A 20266-nucleotide genomic window follows, 5' to 3' on the forward strand; every position below is an offset into this window, starting at 1 on the left:
CAGACGACAGACAAACTGTGACACTGCGATTTCTTGATACGTGAGAGAGCTACTCTAGTTTACAACACCACACTCTAATACCACATTGCACATCAACCAAAATAAATTCAGAAACGTATGAAGCGATTTATAAAGCACTGAAGGGGGAATATGTGAAGGGAAATAAATGTTTAGTACACTATATGGGCAATAAGAACTATTTTTAATTCTGAATAATTTAATTAATGGAATTAGTGTTCCAACAACTACAAAATTAATAAAAAGTACGAAACAGATGAAGCGCTTTTTAACTTGGGGCATCAACAGTTCAAAAATAGACAAAGTAGAATGAAAAGCTAAAAAAGCATTTTTTTATTTTAGAGTGTGACCACATCCTCTATTCTGGCTTGCTGAAAAGCTGACTGGATGTTTCCAGATGTAGAGATGGATGGCTGTAGCTGTGATTGTGGACATGAAGTCGCCTGTAGATTATTCCACCTGCCCGTCAACACACAATTAATAGCATACACTGTGCCGGGTTCCGCACCCCCTACCCTAGTCGAAGCAAGTTTATATATAAAAAAAAAAAACTCTGAAGCCATGTTTACAAACACACTACAGCGATGTCAAATAGCTGTATCGACGCCAGCGCTCGAAGCGGTTACGTTTCATATTCCAGTAAACAGAAGGCGAACGACTTTTACGGTCAAATCTACGACGAGACCCTAGATTCGATCACATTTATTAGACGACAGGCGAGATTAGACAAAGTTCCCTATTACACCACCAAATTTCTTTGATAAATATTTGACATATCAACCTTGACAAAAAAATGTGATAGTGTAATACTGGCCTAAGCCATGTGTTCACAATCTGTATACTAAGGTCCCTTTTGACAAGTTTATTGTTCAGATGAAAGCATGTAACCTCTGTTTCGCTGGCGTCTGGTTGGAGGCGCCATTTTCGGAAGTACCTGCCCAACTTCTCCAGATCGGCTATAAGGACCTCCTCTGATACTTCGAATGAGCTATAGCTTGTTGCAAGTACCCAATCATCAGCGTAGCCGTGCTTTTTAGATCTCGTCTCTTCCATGTCTGCGATGTATAGGTCGAACAGCAGTAGTCTAAGTACCGATCCTTGTGGCAGGCCGTTCCTGAGTTTTCTTGGTGAGCTTACGTTAATTGAAACTTTAGAGTCCGTACAAACTTTGACCCGATTTGATTTAATTTTCATACCTAAACTAGATATTCCACATCTGAAGATATTTTTGAAAATACCTGACTGCCAAAAGACTGTTTATCTGAAAATGTATTTTTTGTTATTCATATCCATCCATAATGTAATAACTATCTTCAGCCATGAAAATTAGTAATTACAATTGTCAACTTAAATGATCTAAAAACCAAGTTACAGTAGAGACAGTATTATTATGCTTCAGTTTTGATGCAAACAAAATTCTTTCTTGGTTTCTAATTTTTCTAATTTTACTATCGATTATTAAATCGATATCATAAAATTAAAGCTGCTATTTTTCATATTGTAAAAATTGGTAATCTTTTTTTATTAACCATTATACGTATAAATCCTCAAAAATGGTTCAAATGGCTCTTAGCACTAGGGGACTTAACATCTGAGGTCATCAGTCCCCTAGAACTTAGAACCACTTAAACCGTATCTACCTAAGGACATCACAAACATCCATGCCCAAGGCAGGATTCGAACCTGCGACCGTAGCGGTCACGCAGTTCCAGACTGAAGCGCATAGAATCCCTCGGTCACAACGGCCGGCTATAAATCTTCATGTAAATTATTATTTCCAGAAAATATATAAACTAAATCTGAAAAACAATTTCAATTAAGACAGTCATATTACTACTTCATCCTGTTCTAGAAGTACTAGAAACTGGATTCGTATTAAATAATACATTTTTTGCTCCAAGCGCGCATATTTGCTTTAGAGTTACCTCAGGTAGCATCAGAGCAGAATGGGTTTACCAGGCATTGAGTACGGTACATGTTACCCTCTCATTGACAGACCTCTTTGTCTAGCTCAAGGATGTAGCACAATCTATTTTTAAGAAGCGTTGTAGTAGAGAGTGTGTCAAGAACGTAGTAATAAATGAAGACTGCGATTAAAAGGATCATAAACTCCAGCGACTTGTTATTTGAAAAACAATTGGTGAAATATTCTAAGGATGTATGTATGAACAAGACTGGCTTAGCAAGATAAGTAATATTTATTTACTAATGTAACGTTTCTTCTCTTATGAAATTATTTAAATGTTTACACTATTAAACAATTAGTTCAACGAAGTAAATTTTGTTTCGTTATATCTATGAAAAATATGTAGAAGAGAATTACAAACACAGACACACACACACACACACACACACACACACACACGCACACACACACACACACACACACACACACACACTATTATATACACTCCTGGAAATTGAAATAAGAACACCGTGAATTCATTGTCCCAGGGAGGGGAAACTTTATTGACACATTCCTGGGGTCAGATACATCACATGATCACACTGACAGAACCACAGGCACATAGACACAGGCAACAGAGCATGCACAATGGCGGCACTAGTACAGTGTATATCCACCTTTCGCAGCAATGCAGGCTGCTATTCTCCCATGGAGACGATCGTAGAGATGCTGGATGTAGTCCTGTAGAACGGCTTGCCATGCCATTTCCACCTGGCGCCTCAGTTGGACCAGCGTTCGTGCTGGACGTGCAGACCGCGTGAGACGGCGCTTCATCCAGTCCCAAACATGCTCAATGGGGGACAGATCCGGAGATCTTGCTGGCCAGGGTAGTTGACTTACACCTTCTAGAGCACGTTGGGTGGCACGGGATACATGCGGACGTGCATTGTCCTGTTGGAACAGCAAGTTCCCTTGCCGGTCTAGGAATGGTAGAACGATGGGTTCGATGACGGTTTGGATGTACCGTGCACTATTCAGTGTCCCCTCGACGATTACCAGTGGTGTACGGCCAGTGTAGGAGATCGCTCCCCACACCATGATGCCGGGTGTTGGCCCTGTGTGCCTCGGTCGTATGCAGTCCTGATTGTGGCGCTCACCTGCACGGCGCCAAACACGCATACGACCATCATTGGCACCAAGGCAGAAGCGACTCTCATCGCTGAAGACGACACGTCTCCATTCGTCCCTCCATTCACGCCTGTCGCGACACCACTGGAGGCGGGCTGCACGATGTTGGGGCGTGAGCGGAAGACGGCCTAACGGTGTGCGGGACCGTAGCCCAGCTTCATGGAGACGGTTGCGAATGGTCCTCGCCGATACCTCAGGAGCAACAGTGTTCCTAATTTGCTGGGAAGTGGCGGTGCGGTCCCCTACGGCACTGCGTAGGATCCTACGGTCTTGGCGTGCATCCGTGCGTCGCTGCGGTCCGGTCCCAGGTCGACGGGCACGTGCACCTTCCGCCGACCACTGGCGACAACATCGATGTAATGTGGAGACCTCACGCCCCACGCGTTGAGCAATTCGGCGGTACGTCCACCCGGCCTCCCGCATGCCCACTATACGCCCTCGCTCAAAGTCCGTCAACTGCACATACGGTTCACGTCCACGCTGTCGCGGCATGCTACCAGTGTTAAAGACTGCGATGGAGCTCCGTATGCCACGGCAAACTGGCTGACACTGACGGCGGCGGTGCACAAATGCTGCGCAGCTAGCGCTATTCGACGGCCAACACCGCGGTTCCTGGTGTGTCCGCTGTGCCGTGCGTGTGATCATTGCTTGTACAGCCCTCTCGCAGTGTCCGGAGCAAGTATGGTGGGTCTGACACACCGGTGTCAATGTGTTCTTTTTTCCATTTCCAGGAGTGTAATTTAATAGCAAGTGAAACTGGTTTTTGCATAGCTATCATGTGACCATTGAGCAGCAATTAATGATTCATCAAGAAACTGACCAGAAATTGAGTATGTGTCTGGTTTCTTTTTTCAGCATCACCAGTGCTAATGAAGACATCCTCTGAAGGATGTAGTCACTGATCCTTAGCACAAAAGAATAAATCGAACCATCAAAATCTACACATAATTTATGAATATAACTTCCATTTATACCGATATGGAAAACTTGACGACGAAAATAATTTTCGAGCGACGTGCCACTGCCAAGCAACAAAGCTTGATGAAACTTGGACCATACAGAGAATGAACTGCTACAGTACACTACAGAAATTCGCAGTGAGACGAACAGAAATGACATTTTTATTCAAAATACAATAATTACGCTGAAGTGAAGGCAATTTACGATGGACTCCTGGACATTCCAAAATGTAGGACGTGGTTCTTAATTGGGCGTGTGATCACCGCGAACAGCAATACACTTTCTTGAGGTTGACGTTTCCTACCAGATACTTCTTATTAGGTGCTTTTTGGCGTGAATAGTGGCCACTGCACTTTGGAAAACTTATGATGTGTTCCTTTATAAGATCTACTTTAACTTCATCAATCTTATTTCCAGGAGTTTTATGGCCTCGCTTGTCCTTAGGTGAAATATTTGTAGTTGAAGTGGTTTTCTTTTGTACAACGTTTGTTACTCTCTTGTCAGACACATCTAGGGGCCTCAAAAAGAACTCTTTGCAAACTCTTTTGCCCTGGAGAGAATATTGCCTACTAATAATTTTCTTTTTGTAGCCGTTCCTTTCCTTCTATTTAGCTCACTGACAGTAACGGAAGAGTATAAGAAGGAGGTTTGCAAGTCCCAGTTACCAAGACTCCAATATTCATTAAATACTTCCTGTCTTGTTTGTTGACTGATGTTTTGATTGCACTTGAATCGGCAGTTGTGACTGTACACTCTTACCTTTCTTTCTTTGTGCAACTTTCCTTTGCAATCCACATATTCTTTGCCTTCATTACGTTTTGTAGATGATACTACTCTTTTCCATAAATGAGTCCTTCATGTTTTTTTTCTCCCCATATGCTTTATTCTCTTAGAAGCTTTGTGCCCTCCACTGTTTACCTCACTTTCATCAGACACCTCATTTTCGTCTGAAATGAAGAAGCATAGAGCAGTACGTTAACGTGGTTAGTTTTACTTTTTCAGGTAATGAAAGTTGTTTTGATTTCTCATTATTTGTTAATTAATGGTAAATACACAGCTTGTAAAACTTTTCTGGGCAGCAAGGCGAAAATGTGAACAAGAAAAATGCACCAACATGGCTGTGGGGTGAGGAAAGGTGAGGGGAGACCATTCTGTATAGTAATGTTAACTTCACATTAATAATTCACTATGGTAGAAATTAACGATGCACGGCAGTAACAATGCTTCATGAAAGCATAATATTATACAGATATTCACTGTCAAAGTAATGTAGTTCTGAGTAGTGTTAATGAATGTGGAATTAATGAATAAATCTTTCGTAGCCCTTATAATCAGTTGCTTACTACGTTTGGCAGCGTCTGCAACCAGAAAACAGCACAATGCACTCTGACTTCCACTGAGAAATATCGATCAGAAGAAAGGAGCTAGTCTGCCAGGAAAATTTTTACAAACTGTAACTTAGTTTACTGCTCATATTGCATCAATTATAGAAAATTACCTTCATCACTAGAGTTTTCCCTGGAGTCAGTATCTACACTATCTACCTCTGGTTCATACGAAATATCATCATCATCATCATCTGTCTGGTCTGCAGCAAAAAAAGGTCATTCTAGCGAATAATATCAACAGCTTTTCACTTTAAATATAAAATATACGTATTTTTGAAGCGTTTTATTTAAACATGAGACAATAACATTAATGGTTTACTTAATTACTCATCTTCGGAGCTGTCAGAACAGTCCCCTTCTGGAGATGTCATAGTTACTGTTCTCTCTCGTATTTTATGTCCAATTTACCATAAAAATAATATTAATATTCGTATTTATTGATGAAAGACAGTGAATGAAGTTTGTTTTATCACTTACATGCAATGAAACAACGAACTTCACTTCGTAACAGTAGCGCAGCATTCACACACACGCATCACCATTATTGCCGCTTCACATATACCCCTTGGCGGCCAAACAATGCACCCGTTTCTGCAAGTAGTTAAATTTTCTGTTGCCAGATTGCAGCACCAGACAGAGATACACTCGTACCTCCTGACCACCATAATTTTACATATATTAGGAACCCATTTCTGCACTTAACTAGTTTTTTCCGAAAATGTCACTTATACCCCTTGGCTTCTCACCTCCTCATATGTACAGAGTGGAGTCTGGAGCGAAGTCGACGCTCTGTCTCATCCCAGAGGCGCTCCGTTGGGGCAGGTCGGGACTGCGAGCAGGCCAGTCCACTTGCCGCAAACAGCCTCCTCGCAGACGCTGCTTTATGACGGGGTGCAATGTCCCGAACTGTTCCTCTACTGCACGCAGTAAAATGTGTTCATCTCCATCAGCGATTTCTGAAGTGCAATAAGGGCACTACGTCCTGACGAGGAAGAACACCCCCACACTGTAACACCGCCTCCTCTGTACTTCACTGTTGGCACTATACATCACGACAGGCAACTTTCTTTAGGCATTCGCCAAGCCCAAACCTTACCTACCGGATTTCCGCAATATGTAACGAGGTTCACTCCGAGTCACTCGTTCCCAGCCACCCACTGTGCAGTGGCGTCGCTCTTAAGTGTGGCTTAGCATTGACTACAGAAATGGGGGCGTATGAGGAGTTGATCGACTACTGTACTCCAATTTTTTTTAACTCCCTGAGCGCATAGATCTTGCTAGTTGATTCTTCGGAACTCACGAATGACTCCATCCTCTCATTCCATGTGACTTTTTTACAGTCATCTTCCGCAGGGCTCCACGGTCCGTGCCCGTCAGTACGCGAGGTCCGCCCGTTCTTGCTTCAGCTATAGCTGTCCCTCGACGTTTCCATTTCGCAATCACATCGCCAACAGTCGGCTTGATCAGCTTCAGAACGGTTGACATTTCCGTGACGGATGTGTTACTCAAGTGATATCCGGTGACTAGTCCACGTTCGAAGTCTCTGTGGTCCCCTGAACGCCCCATTCTGCCTTTACTGCTTCTATGTTGACAGCACAGTACTCCCCGCCTCCTTCTATACTGGCGTGTCTGCCTCTCGTGACCCCTAGTGATCAGTGCTGCGTTACGCAGCGGCGTCCAGGTACTTTAGATCAGACTGTGTACTTTACTGGCTCGTAACACTCCTTTTTCGCGAAGAAACGATACAAAATTTATATGGGGTTGATTATGTTCTCTATCAGGCACTGTAAAGTTATCGACTTGTAAAATGTATTTATTTATTTACACTTCCAATTCCGTAAGACCAAATTGAGGAGCAATTCTCCAAGGCCATGTGACGTGTCAGTACATCAGTTTATGAACCAAAAATGTCAAACCATAAGTTTAAGTGAACGCATAAAAATATAATAATCAGCTTAATTTTCCAAAGGAACTCCTCAACAGAGTAGGAATGATCCATGAGAAAATCTTCAGCTTAGATTTGAAAGTGAATGGATTACCGCTAAGATTTTCGAATTCTTGTGGTAGCTTATTGAAAATGGATGCAGCAATATACTGCACACCTTTCTGCACAAGAGTTAAGGAAGTGCGATCCAAATGCAAATTGGATTTCTGCCGATTATTAACTGAGTCAGAGCTGCTGATTCTTGGGAATAAACTGGTATTGTTAACAAGAAACGACAGTAAAGAATATATATATTGAGAGGGCAGTGTCAGAATATCCTGACTAGTGAACAGGGGTAGACAAGAGGTTCGCGAACTTACAACACTTATTGCCCGAAGTACCAGTTTCTGAGCCAAAAATATCGATTTAGACTGGGAAGCGTTACCCCAAAATATAATACCGTACGACATAAGCGAATGAAAATAAGCAAAGTACACTACTTTTCGTGTCCGACGATCACTTACTTCAGATGCCGTTCGAATAGTAAAAGTGGTACCATTAAGTATTTGAACAAGGGCTTTCCACGGAAGTTTATTATCTATCTGAACTCCTAGAAATTTGATCTGTTCAGTCCCACTAATCATATATCCATTCTGTGAAATTAAAACATCGTGTTTTGTCGAATTGTGTGTTAGAAACTGTAAAAAAATGAGTCTTACTGTGATTTAGCTTTAGTTTATTTTCTACAAGCCACGAACTTGTCGTGAACTGCACTATGTGAAACAGAGCCATTGTTGCACACAACATCCTTTACTACCAAGCTAGTGTCATCAGCAAACAAATATTTTAGAATTGTCCATGATACTATAGGACATATCATTTGTATAAATAAGGAAGAGGCGTAATATGTAATTAACTGATATCTACCACACTGATTATTTCTACAAAAAAAGGTGGCTCCCCAGATGCAAATAGCTGCCTCCCGTTCCTCCCTTCTTACACCATTTTCCAAAATTTGTGAGAAACTGATGTACTTAGCGGTTGTCAGTATACATTGTCTTCTTAAGAACACGGGCACTGCTATATCGTATTGATCCGCCGATGCCAAACAGCGACTTCCAATTAAAATGTTCTCCCCTGTACGGGAATTACGTAGTGCGTGTTCGAGTACAGGTTGTGACGCATGAACGGTCACCTATGGAAGCTTGGGGCTGGCCCTGAGTAGTGCACGTATAGACAAAGCGATTACGATAACCGCTCGCGGGGAGTGGGAAATCCGGGTTCGAGTCCACGGTCGGCGCAAATTATAATTTTTGTCATTCGCTTGTACAGCTGATGGCGGCGAATACGTTTTATGTAATTACAATGGGAGTACCACAGGTCAAGATCATGGATATTTTCCTTATCTTAGTCTGTGTGAATTATTTTATTTGAATCAGGAGCCAGTATCAGTTAGCCTTCCGCACTGTATAAGTATTATTGCCAGATCGAACAAAGACGCGTAAACAGAGAAAATGATAATATTGTTTCTGTAAAAGCCGTTAAGAGATTGGTTTACTGAAACAGGAGTGCCTTAAGCAGTGAAAAACACAGTTTATTCAGTTTCGTATAGTCAAACATAAAACATCTTACATTAATGTCGTGTATCAACAAGAAACAGTAAAAAGTAGAAAAGTCTGCATACTGATGAAACCTGTAGCTTGAAAAGTCGTCTAGTAGTTTTGATACAATTCATTGATACACCTACTGCAGGCATGAGAATACGTACATATTTTTGACTCAGAGAATCAGGAGGTTGAAAGATTGAACATATTTTCATTCATTGAAGTCGGTTCAGAGAAATTCTATACTTGGGCAAAATAATTTAAATTTTGAAAAACAAACTGCTTCGAATTACGCGTACCTCTTTCATTGAACAAATTTGTTGCCAACAGTCCATTCAAGTATGGAAGTAATTCAGGCAATCACAGACAAGGCTATCCTGTAGTCAATGAAACAGAAAGGAGTGAAGTACACAGCCATAAAATTCATTGATAACCTATCCAAAATGAGATATGTCTGGAAGCCAGCAGTAATATTCTTAACTGTAGGACAAAGCTGTTTATTTTTGGTAGTCTCTTCCATATCACAGAGTAACTCTTCAGTAGAAGTACAAAATTACTAACCATTACATAACAAATATATACACATTTTTTTTAATTTGTGGAATTTTTATAATGGTTTGATATCTCCCAATCAAAACGTATAAGTAATTAGACTAGAGAAAGTATAATTACAGCGACGTCCCCTTACTGAGTCCCCAACCTGGGTTGCAAGTGCGATTATATTTTAACCAACAGAACTTGGACGAGATCATGCTTCTATCCCTGAAGTGTCTGAGAACCACAATCTCGATCATTTTTCAATTTCAGTTACTATACATCCATCAAAAACTCCCTCAAGGTTTCAGTCTTTGAAAGTTACGGCACTAAAAAAATGCCGACTATTTCAGATACTTCCACAAGCTGGTCATTTCGTAAGTGAGGGGTGTGATACACATGAGTAATGTCTCAGAACGTCCCAAACACTGCGCTCACGACTGGGGACATAAACGTACAGACGATACTGTATCAAAGGAACCAACCATCAGAGAGCGTCGAAAGAATATTTCAAGGTAACCTATAATTAACTCATTCCTATCGTAAATTGTTAAGTATGCCTTTTTTGTATGGAAAGGAAGTTAGCGTTTAATGGCCCGTTGACATTAAGGTAATCTCGTTAACAGACATACCATTACGACTTCACTGTGCATTTGTGAAAGGAGTCTGCAACTGCAATTACACTATGCGTGACATTGAAACTATTTGTGAGCATCGATTGTCCTTGTTTCTAAGATAGTTGTCTGCAGTTTAATCACTCAACGCAGTCGTGGGTACTCCACCGTAGGGTCAGATGTTTATTACTGAAGCATCGTAAATATTCATTTTTCGAGGCCACTCTTGTCTGGTCGATCGTAATATGTCAAAATGGCTGAAGGCCGCTGAACAGGCACTCATCAGTTCGTTGCTAATACTTTTTTTCTAAAAGCAAGACATATTTATAAGGCCTTTTATGGACAACACCCGAGGTATTGTGCTTCTGGTAAAGGCTGCGGTCTACAGTCCAAACACCAGAATTTACACGGTCCAGTCTCATTAACGTGACCAGCGCCTTTGTTGGACACCAACGTGCAACATCTCACAGACGGCAGGCGGTAGAACTATAGTTCAATTCTTTTATCTTGGCGGTTCGCGCATGCCCGCCCAGACGCGGGAGATTGCTGCGTTGCCAGTTGCACGCGCCAAGCAAACTTACGTTTAGGGGGGAGCGCGCAGTTTGAAGTAAAGCCTCCACGGGCGCATTAACCCTTTCGCTGCTATAGAGACGTGCTCTCCGCATTCCTCGCTGTGCGCGATTTTGTCACATTGCACTGCTCGCCTGTGTAGACACATGGTGTTCCGACTGCTTTGACACACTTATCATTCGATTTCACAAAAACTGTTTGTCCCAAAAATTTGATTTTTACATATCTTTTTGACTGATACCTTCCCCCCATAAAGGACTTAATTTTGTTTCGATGTTCAACGCAGTTATTGTGCAGCATTAAATGTAGTAAACCACAGAACGAAATTTTGAAGAGTTTGCAGAGGTAAAAGTCCATAGCGTATACTTTCTGTATGCTCGATTTCAGTTGCTACTAGAAATTTCCAAAAATTACATTCAAACGAATAAAATTCATGAAGACACTTGGATATTGTTTTTAAATAAAGAAAATAGTACGCACCGAACAAGGTTTGAACTCAGAACCTTTCACTTAGCAGTCAACCATTTTTACCATTACACTAACACAGCTCTTCATTCAATAGACTTCCTGAAGGACTTTAAACTAGGACGCAAAATACCGACAAACACTGTTGGTATGACTGTGAATTACTCACGTTTCGTCGAAGTACAATAGGAAATAAACAATTACCGCTGTTCTTTATTGCGAAAAAGCGGTTAGTGAGAATGATACAAACACCTTTCCTTGCTATTGCCTGAATTAGGAGGGTTATTGCTTGTTTGGTTTAATTAATTAATAGAATATGAAGCAATTGGTATAAAGAAAGCTTTTTCCAAACTCTCTATAAAAGAAATTCTGCTACCAAGACATTGCTTTCGTTCAGTTACTTCATTTATGACTGAACGTTTCTAAAACTGAAGACACTCGCCCGTGCTCTGTACAGCAGTCTAGCTCTGGCAACGTCGTTCTCTGTTCATTGGCTGACTGTTTTGTGACGTCAGATGCGCAGAACAAACCTAAACTCGGCCAACGACATAAATGACGCGCAATTTAGCACTGGAGGGTATATAAAGCACGTCGAGGGTACGCGGAAAACAGTGCAGTGCAATGCTTGAAGAGGAGCGATTTATCCGAAATCCGGAGGTCATGATCAGTGGCTTTCGGGCCAAGGGTAGAAGTATGTCGGAAACGGCTAAGTTTGTAAACAGTACGCGTGCCTTCTTGGTTAGAGTATACCCAGCATTGAAAAATCCCACTATCCAAAACTGGCACTGTTGTGTACATAGTTCCACGTAGTGCGTACACAACTTTCCCACTAGAGCGCGCCCCACTAAGCACAACAGTGCAGGCGCAGCACTCGTCCATCTCCGCACTACGAGATGGCGCTGTCTTAGAGACAGACCAAATTCTGCTTCCGCCGATCCGCGTATTAATATGTAATGCAGCCAATGAGATTGCTGCTAACGTAGAACTTTTCTCCTCCGCAGTGATACCTGAACGCGCGAGGTATTATAACGAGTGTACAGACTTCCGATTAGTCAGTCTGCATTAGTCTGTACCAGTCTATAGTGAAGTTTCAGTCTGCGCCTAATAAGATTATCATATTCCTGTACATAGCCATGAAGAGAAATGTATAGACACTTTGTCAAGTATCAGAGATATGTGAGAATAAGATTAACGTATCAAGACCAAAGGAACTTCAGATTGTAAATTGTAAATAGCATCCAGAACCAAGTTAAGTAGTTTTTAGGCTTGTTATTATTTTAATAAATGTGTGTGAAAATTAATCAAATTGGTCACCGTCAATCTGCTACTCTAAGTGTGCAAGTGGCATTTTTATCATCTGACCTAACGGCAGAAGATAGACACCCCATGATAAGACCACGAGACATGTTGCTGACACTCACCTACTTCGTTAGAGCGACAAGTCAAATAATCTGATGGTGTGTGTACCGAAGGTCTTACAGTACGCACACCACAGGCACCGAGGCAGTTGTGGTGCATCGCGGGCCATAGATGACAGGGGTGAAAGATGTCTGCGGAGATGTGTACGGGCGAATAGATGTGTAATTGTTGTGCATCTGCATGCCCAGATGAACCAAGGGGCTACCAACAGTGTCTCCTCAACGACTGTTAAGCGAACGTTGCTACATATTGGTCCCCGCAGCAGGCGACTGGTTCATGCACTCGTGCTGGCTGCTGTTCATCGGCGACGAAGGCTGGAATTTGCATGCCATTACCGCTACTGCTACTGGACGTCCACTGAGTGGCGACGGTGTACTTTTCAGATGATTCGCGTTTTATGCTCCATCGAACGGGTCGCTGTTGGAGGGTATGGCGTGAAAGCAAACACACTGCAACAAATCTCGAAAGGGTCCAGGGCGGAGGTAGGAGCGTTATGATATGGGGAACGATTTCGTGGCATTCCGAGGGTGATCTGGTCATTCTCGAAGGCACAATGAATGGACACAAGTGTGCATCTGTCTTTGGAGACAGTGTCCACCCATACATACGAGGGGCGTTTGAAAAGTCCGTGCAAAAATAAAAACTAGTTAAGTATTTCGGGTACACCTATTTTTATTTTTCCACTTAGTCTCCTTTTAGACTTATACACTTCATCCAATGTTGTTCTAATTTGTTGATCCCTTCTGAATAATAGGAATTGTCAAAGTCTGCAAAATAGCTATAAGTTGCTGCAATCACCTCCTTGTTTGAATAAAATCTTTGCCCCGTCAGCCATTTCTTCGAATTGGGGAACAAATAGTAGTCCGAAGGATGCAAATCTGGAGAATAGGGGGGATGTGAAACGAGTTGGAATCCTATTAATTTTGCGACCACAACTGCTGAGGTGTGAGGTGTGTTCCGGTGCATTGTCGTGATGGAAAATGACTTTTTTGCGGTCCAATCGCCGGTGTTTTCCTTGCAACTCGGTTTTCAAACGGTCCAATAACAATAAATAACATTCATCTGTAATAGTTTTACCATTTTCGAGATAGTCGATGAGGATTATCCCTTGCGAATCCCAAAAGACAGTCGTCATAACCTTTCCGGCCGAAGGAATGGTCTTCGCCTTTTTTGGTGCAGATTCTCCCTTGGTAACCCATTGTTTAGATTGGTTTGGTCTCAGGAATATAGTAATGTATCCATGTTTCATCCACAGTGACGATACGACGCTTAAAGTCCTGCGGATCCTTCCTGAACAGCTGCCAAACATCCTTGCAACACTTCACACGATTCCGTTTTTGGTCCAGCGTGAGCAATAGCGGAACCCATCTTGCGGATAGCTTTCTCATGTTCAAATGTTTATGCAAAATATTATGTACCCGTTCATTCTAGATGCCCACAGCACTAGCAATCTCACGCACCTTAACTCTTCTGTTTAATCACCATATCATGGATTTTATCAATGACTTCTGGAGTCGTAACCTCCACAGGGCGTCCAGAACGTTCAGCATCACGTGTGCCCATATTGCCACTCGGATAATTTTGAAACCACTCATAAATTGTTCTAATCGAAGGTAATGTTTATTAAGCTGCTCCTGAGGCGGTTTGCCTTTCATAAAGTAATGTTTAATCACCACACGAAATTATTTTTTGTCCATTTTTTGACAATCACTCGACTCCCTTGATTCACACGAATGCCAAACACAAATAAATAGGCCAATATGGCTGAAACTTTTTGTGCATTCTTTCCAAAGACGCTACTAACTAAACATGACCTCGATACGCACCGATGATGCCATCTCTCGGACTTTGCATGGACTTTTCAAACGCCCCTCGTACAGTTAGTTTTTCCGCGACACGAAGGCATCTTCCAGCAGGACAATGCAACGTGTTACAAAGCCCGCAGTGTAAGTGCTTGGTTCGAAGATCACCAGTATGAGTTAAGCGTACTTCCACCAAACTCCCGGGGTTTAAGCGCAATTGAGAATCAGTGGGACATCTCGATTGGGCTTTATGCACCATGGACGATCCTCAACCGAGACACCTGGCGCAGCTGCCACGATACTACAGTCAGCACGGCTACACAGCCATGTCAGTACCTTCCTGAACCTCAGTGGCACTCCCGGTGCCTGTCTCGCAGTGGTCCGCGCTGCAGAAGGTGCTGATTCAGGCTTCTGACAGGTGGTCACATCAGTGTGACTCGACAGTGTAATAGGTAGTCGACAACAGGATGCATCCACCGAGGAGGCGGCTGAGATCGTGCAATTTTGAGAGAGAATACACATGGTCTAGTTCTAACTGCCAAACAGTTTGTTCCCAATAAATCTTATTTCGGGCTGCGTGTCTCTCACAGTACAATTACATCTACACTGAAATTATGAGCTAACTACACGGCATCAGAGTTTTATTTTATTGTATTTTTTTATTGTTTTCAGTCAACAGTCTTCTGACTGCTTTGATGTGGTCCGCCATGAATTTCTCTCGTATGAAAACCTCTTCATCTCGGAGTAGCACTTGCAACCTACGTCTTCAATTATTTGCTGGATGTATTCCAATCTCTGTCTCCCTCTACAGGTTTTTCCTTCTACAGCTCCCTCTAGCACCACGGAAGTCAGTCCCTGATGTCTTAACAGATGTCCTATCATCCTGTCCCTTCTCCTTGTCAGTGTTTTCCACGTATTCTTCTCTTCTCCGATTCTGCGCAGAACCTCGTCATCCCTTACCTTATCAGTCCACATAATTTTCAACGTTCGTCTGTTGCACCACACCTCAAATGCTTCGATTCTCCTCTGTTCCGGTTTTCCCACAGTCCATGTTTCACTACCACACCATGCTGTGCTCCAAATGTATATTCTCAGAAATTTCGTCCACAAATTAAGGCCTATGTTTGATACTAGTAGACTAATCTTGAGCAGGAATCGCCTTTTTGCCAGTGCTAGTTGCTTTTCATGTCGTCTTTGCTCCGTCCGTCATTGGTTATTTTGCTGCCTAGGGAGTAGAATTCCCCAACTTCGTCTACTTCGTGGCTATCAATCCTGATATTAAGTTTCTCGCTGTTCTCACTTCTGGTACTTCTCATTACTTTCGTCTCAATCCATATTCTGTACTCATTAGTCTGTCCATTCCATTCAGCAGATCATGTAATTCTTCTTCACTTTCAGTTCGGATAGCAATGTCATCAGCGAATTGTATCATTGATACCCTTTCACCTAGAATTTTAATTCCACTCCTGAACCTTTCTTTTATTTCCACCATTCCTTCTTCGATGTACAGATTGAACAGTAGGGGCGAAAGACTACATCCCTATCTTATACCCTTTTTATCCGAGCATTTCGATCTTGTTCGTCCATTCTTACTATTATTCCGTGTTGGTTCTTGTACATATCGTAAATTACCCCTCTCTCTTTATAGCTTACCTATATTTCTCTCAAAATTTCGAACATCTTCCACCATTTTACATTGTAGAACGCTTTTTCTAGGTCGACAAATCCTGTGAACGTGTCTTGATTTTTCTTTAGTCTCGTTTCCATTATCAACCGCAATCTCACAATTGCCTTTCTCGTGCTTTTACCTTTCCTAAAGCCAAACTAATCGTCATCTAACACATCTTCAATTTTCTTTTCCATTCTTCTGTATATTATTCTTGTCAGCAACTTGGATGCATGAGCTGTTAAGCGATAATTCTCGCACTTGTCAGATCTTCCATTCTTCGGAATTGTGTGGCTGATATTTTTGCGAAAGTCAGACGGTATATTGGCAGAATCATACATTCTATGCACCGTGAATAGTCGTTTTGTTGCCACTTCCCCTAATGATTTTAGAAATTCTGATGGAATGTTATCGATCCGTTCTGTCTTATTTGATTTTTAAGTCCTCCAAATCTCTCTTAAATTCGGATTCTAGTACTTAACCCCCTATCTCTTCTAAATTCCCTGCTTCTTCTCCTGTCACATTATACAAATCTTCCCCCCTCATAGAGGCCTTCAGTGTACTCTTTCCACCTTCTACTCTCTCCTCTGCATTTAACGATGGAATTCCGGTACCAGTCTTAATGTTACCACCCTTGCTTTTAATTTCAGCAAAGGTTGTTTTGGCTCTCCTATGTGCTGAGCCAGCCCTTCCGACTACCATTTCGTTTTCAATTTCGTCACATTTTTCTTGTAGGCATTTCGTCTTAGCTTCCCTGCGCTTCCTATTTATTTCATTCCTCAGCGATTTGTATTTCTGTATTCCTGAATTTCCTGAACATTTTTGTACTTCCAACTGTCATCGATCAACTGAAGTATTTCTTTTATTATCCATGGCTTCTTCGCAGTTACCTTCTTTGCTGTATCTACAGTCTTAGAGAAGGTATGTTACGCTATTTCAGTGGTTGCACTATCGAATTAAATTTACGAAGTATTTGGCAGTACCGGCGCACTTACCAGCGTGGTGTTGCACCCATGCCACGGTGACAGTGGACTCCGAGCTCTTAGAATACATGTTATACTGGGGACAGACCTTTGGATCTTGCTGACCACGGAAGTACTTCAACATCACGCAGACCGTTCACAGACAGTGTGGACAAGCATTGTCCTGTTGAAAAACGGCACCACGGTACTGTCGCATGGGAAGTAACACACGAGGAAACAGGAAGTCCATGACGTGCCCTTGTGCCCTCAAGTCAGTACCAGCCGCGTCGTGAAACGATACCCACTCACCATGATAGCACGAGTAACACCGCAGTTCGTCTCCGAAACATTGCAAGAATGGAAACACTCCTCAGGTCGCCACCATACGCGCCGACGTTGGCCTTCGGGAGTGCTGCAGAAAAGCGATTCGTGCCATTCATCAACAGTCTATGCTTCCGTTTCACAGCACCATTCCTAACGCAACGTTTATGTTGGGGCGTTAACGGCACACTACGCACAGGACGGCAATTCCCTATGGCGCAGAATACAGCGATCTTGCTGTGTGGTGGTCTGATGTGACCTACTGGAAACTTGGGGAGGAGTATGCCTTTCCTCACATTCCCATGCAGTCCAACATTGGGTCCACTGCCACATCCGAATTCCCCACAAATCTACGTAGATATTGCACGAATCGACCAGCCGGCCAAGTGGAGATCCAACAAATAACTCGTCAGGTCCGGATGGAGTCCCAGTTTGCTTTACACAGAGTACTGTAGGGCTTTGGCTCCTTACTTATCGCGAATCTTTCACCCTGTGCCAAAATTCCAAGCGAATGCAAAAAAATGCAGGTAACTGCTGTGTATAAGATGGGTAAAAGAACGCACACGCAAAATTAGTGACCAACATCCTTAACGTCGGTTTGCTGCAGAATTCTTGAGCTATATTCTAAGTTAGAATGAACATCCTTGACACGGAAAAGTTTTTGCCCACAAATCAGCAAGGAATTACGAGGATTTCCCAGAAAGGAATGCACCGCATTTTTTTTCTCAGCCGAAAACAATTCCACGAATGCGAAACGTTAGTATGTATTATTTGAAGTCTCCTGACTGAGCGCGCAAAGTTTTCGTCACTTCCGACGGATAGCGTCGCTGCAGGGCAGTTTCAAAATGGCGTCTGTAGGTGATGTACGTTACAAGCAACGTGCCGTCATTCAATTTCTCACTGCAGGGATAGAAACGGTGAGGAATATTCACAAACGCTTGTGCAAAGTGTATGCGGCATCTGCTGTCGAGAGAAGGACAGTTAGTCGCTGGGCACGGAGGGTGAGGTCACCAAAGGCGGTTCGGCGGAGCTCCACGATTTGCAGCGGTCGGGGAGACCATCCACGGCTGTCACACCCGACAGCCTTGACCTAGCCCCCTCGGACTTCCATTTGTTTGGGGCATTAAAGGATGCCGTTCGTGGAAGACATTTTGAGGGCGATGAGGAGGTGATTCACACAGTGAAGCACTGGCTCCGCCACTAGGACAAGGGTTGGTACCGACAGGGCATACACGCTCTTGTTTCGCGCTAGAGGAAGGCCATAGACTGGAACGGAAATTGCGTCGAAAAATAGGATGTGTAGATAAAATACCATTCTTTCGTGTGTGTAATTCTCATTATGTTCCATAAAGAATTGTTGAAGAAAAAAATGCGATGCATTACTTTGTGGGCAACACTGGTAGAAAGCATCGCTCGTGCGAATCTTAGCTTGTCCTGTCCTCACACGATATCCCCGAATCATGGATTAAAGGCGACAGACAGACACTATACTCCGGGGTGCGTTTAATGCGGTGCACCAATGGAAAGAAGTAGAACCCAGTACGTTGTCTCGGACGGCGCCTCTTCGTCAGGAATGCCCCAGGAAATGTGATATGAACACTCTTGTTCTCTGTGTACATAAATGATCTGACGGACAGGGGAATCAGGAAACTATGACTGTTTGCTGATGACGCTGCGGTGTACGTCAAGATGTCGTTGTTGAGTGACTGCAGCAGGATACGAAGTGACTTGACAAAATTTCTAACTAGTGTGATGAATGGCAGCTTGCCCCGAATGTAGAAAAAGTTACAGAAGATGAGTAGGAAAAAGACTCCCATAGTGTTCGAATAAGGTATCAAAAATGTGCTCCTTGACTATGTTACGTCGATTAAGATTGCAAAGGGATATGAAATGGAACGAGCATGTAAGGAGGGGAGTATCGATGGCAAATAGTCGACTCTGCTCTACTGGGAGAATTTTAGGAAAGTGTGGTGCATCTGTAAAGAAGACGGTGTATAAAACACTATTGCGACCCATTCTTGAGCACCGCTCGAGTGTTTGGGATACTCACCAGTTCGGAATAAGGAAGGCATCGAAGCAATTCAGAGGCGTGTTGCTAATTTCTTACCGGTAGGTTCGATCAACACGCAAGTGTTGTGGAGTTGCTTCGTGAACTCGAGTGGAAATCCCTGACGGAAGATGACATTCTTTTTGCGAAATGCTACTGAGAAAATTTAGAGAACTGGCATTTGCAGCTGACCGCAGGACGATTTTATTGCCTCCACCTCACGTTTCCATAACGACTGCGAGGACAAGACAAGAGGTGCTACGGCTCGTATGGAGGTGTACAGATAGTCTTATTCCCTCGCTCTGTTTTCGGGTGTAACACATGGAGAATGCTTAGTAGAGATAGAGATGCAATTAATTCTGATTTGAGGAGTATGTATGTAGATGTAGAACCTGTAATAATACGTACGCCTTTTTTTCGTAGCGCATGTAGGACTGAGTAATAACTTAGATGATAGTGTCTCACCACACAGGCGCCGAGTTCCTGTAACATGACGTCACTTGTCTAGGGTGGCCAGCTCGTTCTCCGTTGCCTTAAGCCATGTATGGGGCACTCTAGGCGAGTGGTCGGCAAACTCAGTCAGAGCCAAATATTAACAGTACAACGCTTGAGATTTCTTCTGAGAGACAAATTTTTTAACTGTAAACTGTAAAAGTGGGCGCAATAAGTTAATGAGGTTATTCCTAAACTGGGCTTCGCTTAAAACGTTCTCGGTCGGACTGAGGCACGTTCACTGAGGTCGACCCCTTCCACGTTTGTCATCCACACTCGCCTCGTATACTTATTTCCTCTATCTCCTTTCGCTTATCCTCTCTCTGCGTCCAAACCGTCCCAACATACCTTTCTCAATTCTCGAGACTGCATCTTCATTCCACCAG

General features: G+C 42.9%; 1 protein-coding gene across 1 annotated transcript in view; it reads right to left on the reverse strand.

Moving 5' to 3' along the window:
• Positions 1-17073, reverse strand: part of LOC124803174 (formin-like protein 20) — a 182708-nt gene extending 165635 nt beyond the window's left edge. Inside the window, exon 1 of the mRNA XM_047264357.1 lies at positions 17054-17073. Within this exon, the coding sequence (XP_047120313.1) occupies positions 17054-17073 (20 nt within the window). The remainder of the gene's footprint in view (positions 1-17053) is intronic.
• Positions 17074-20266: the final 3193 nt, after the last annotated feature.

Source organism: Schistocerca piceifrons, chromosome 6, assembly GCF_021461385.2.
Source record: "Schistocerca piceifrons isolate TAMUIC-IGC-003096 chromosome 6, iqSchPice1.1, whole genome shotgun sequence".
Taxonomy (NCBI): domain Eukaryota; kingdom Metazoa; phylum Arthropoda; class Insecta; order Orthoptera; family Acrididae; genus Schistocerca; species Schistocerca piceifrons.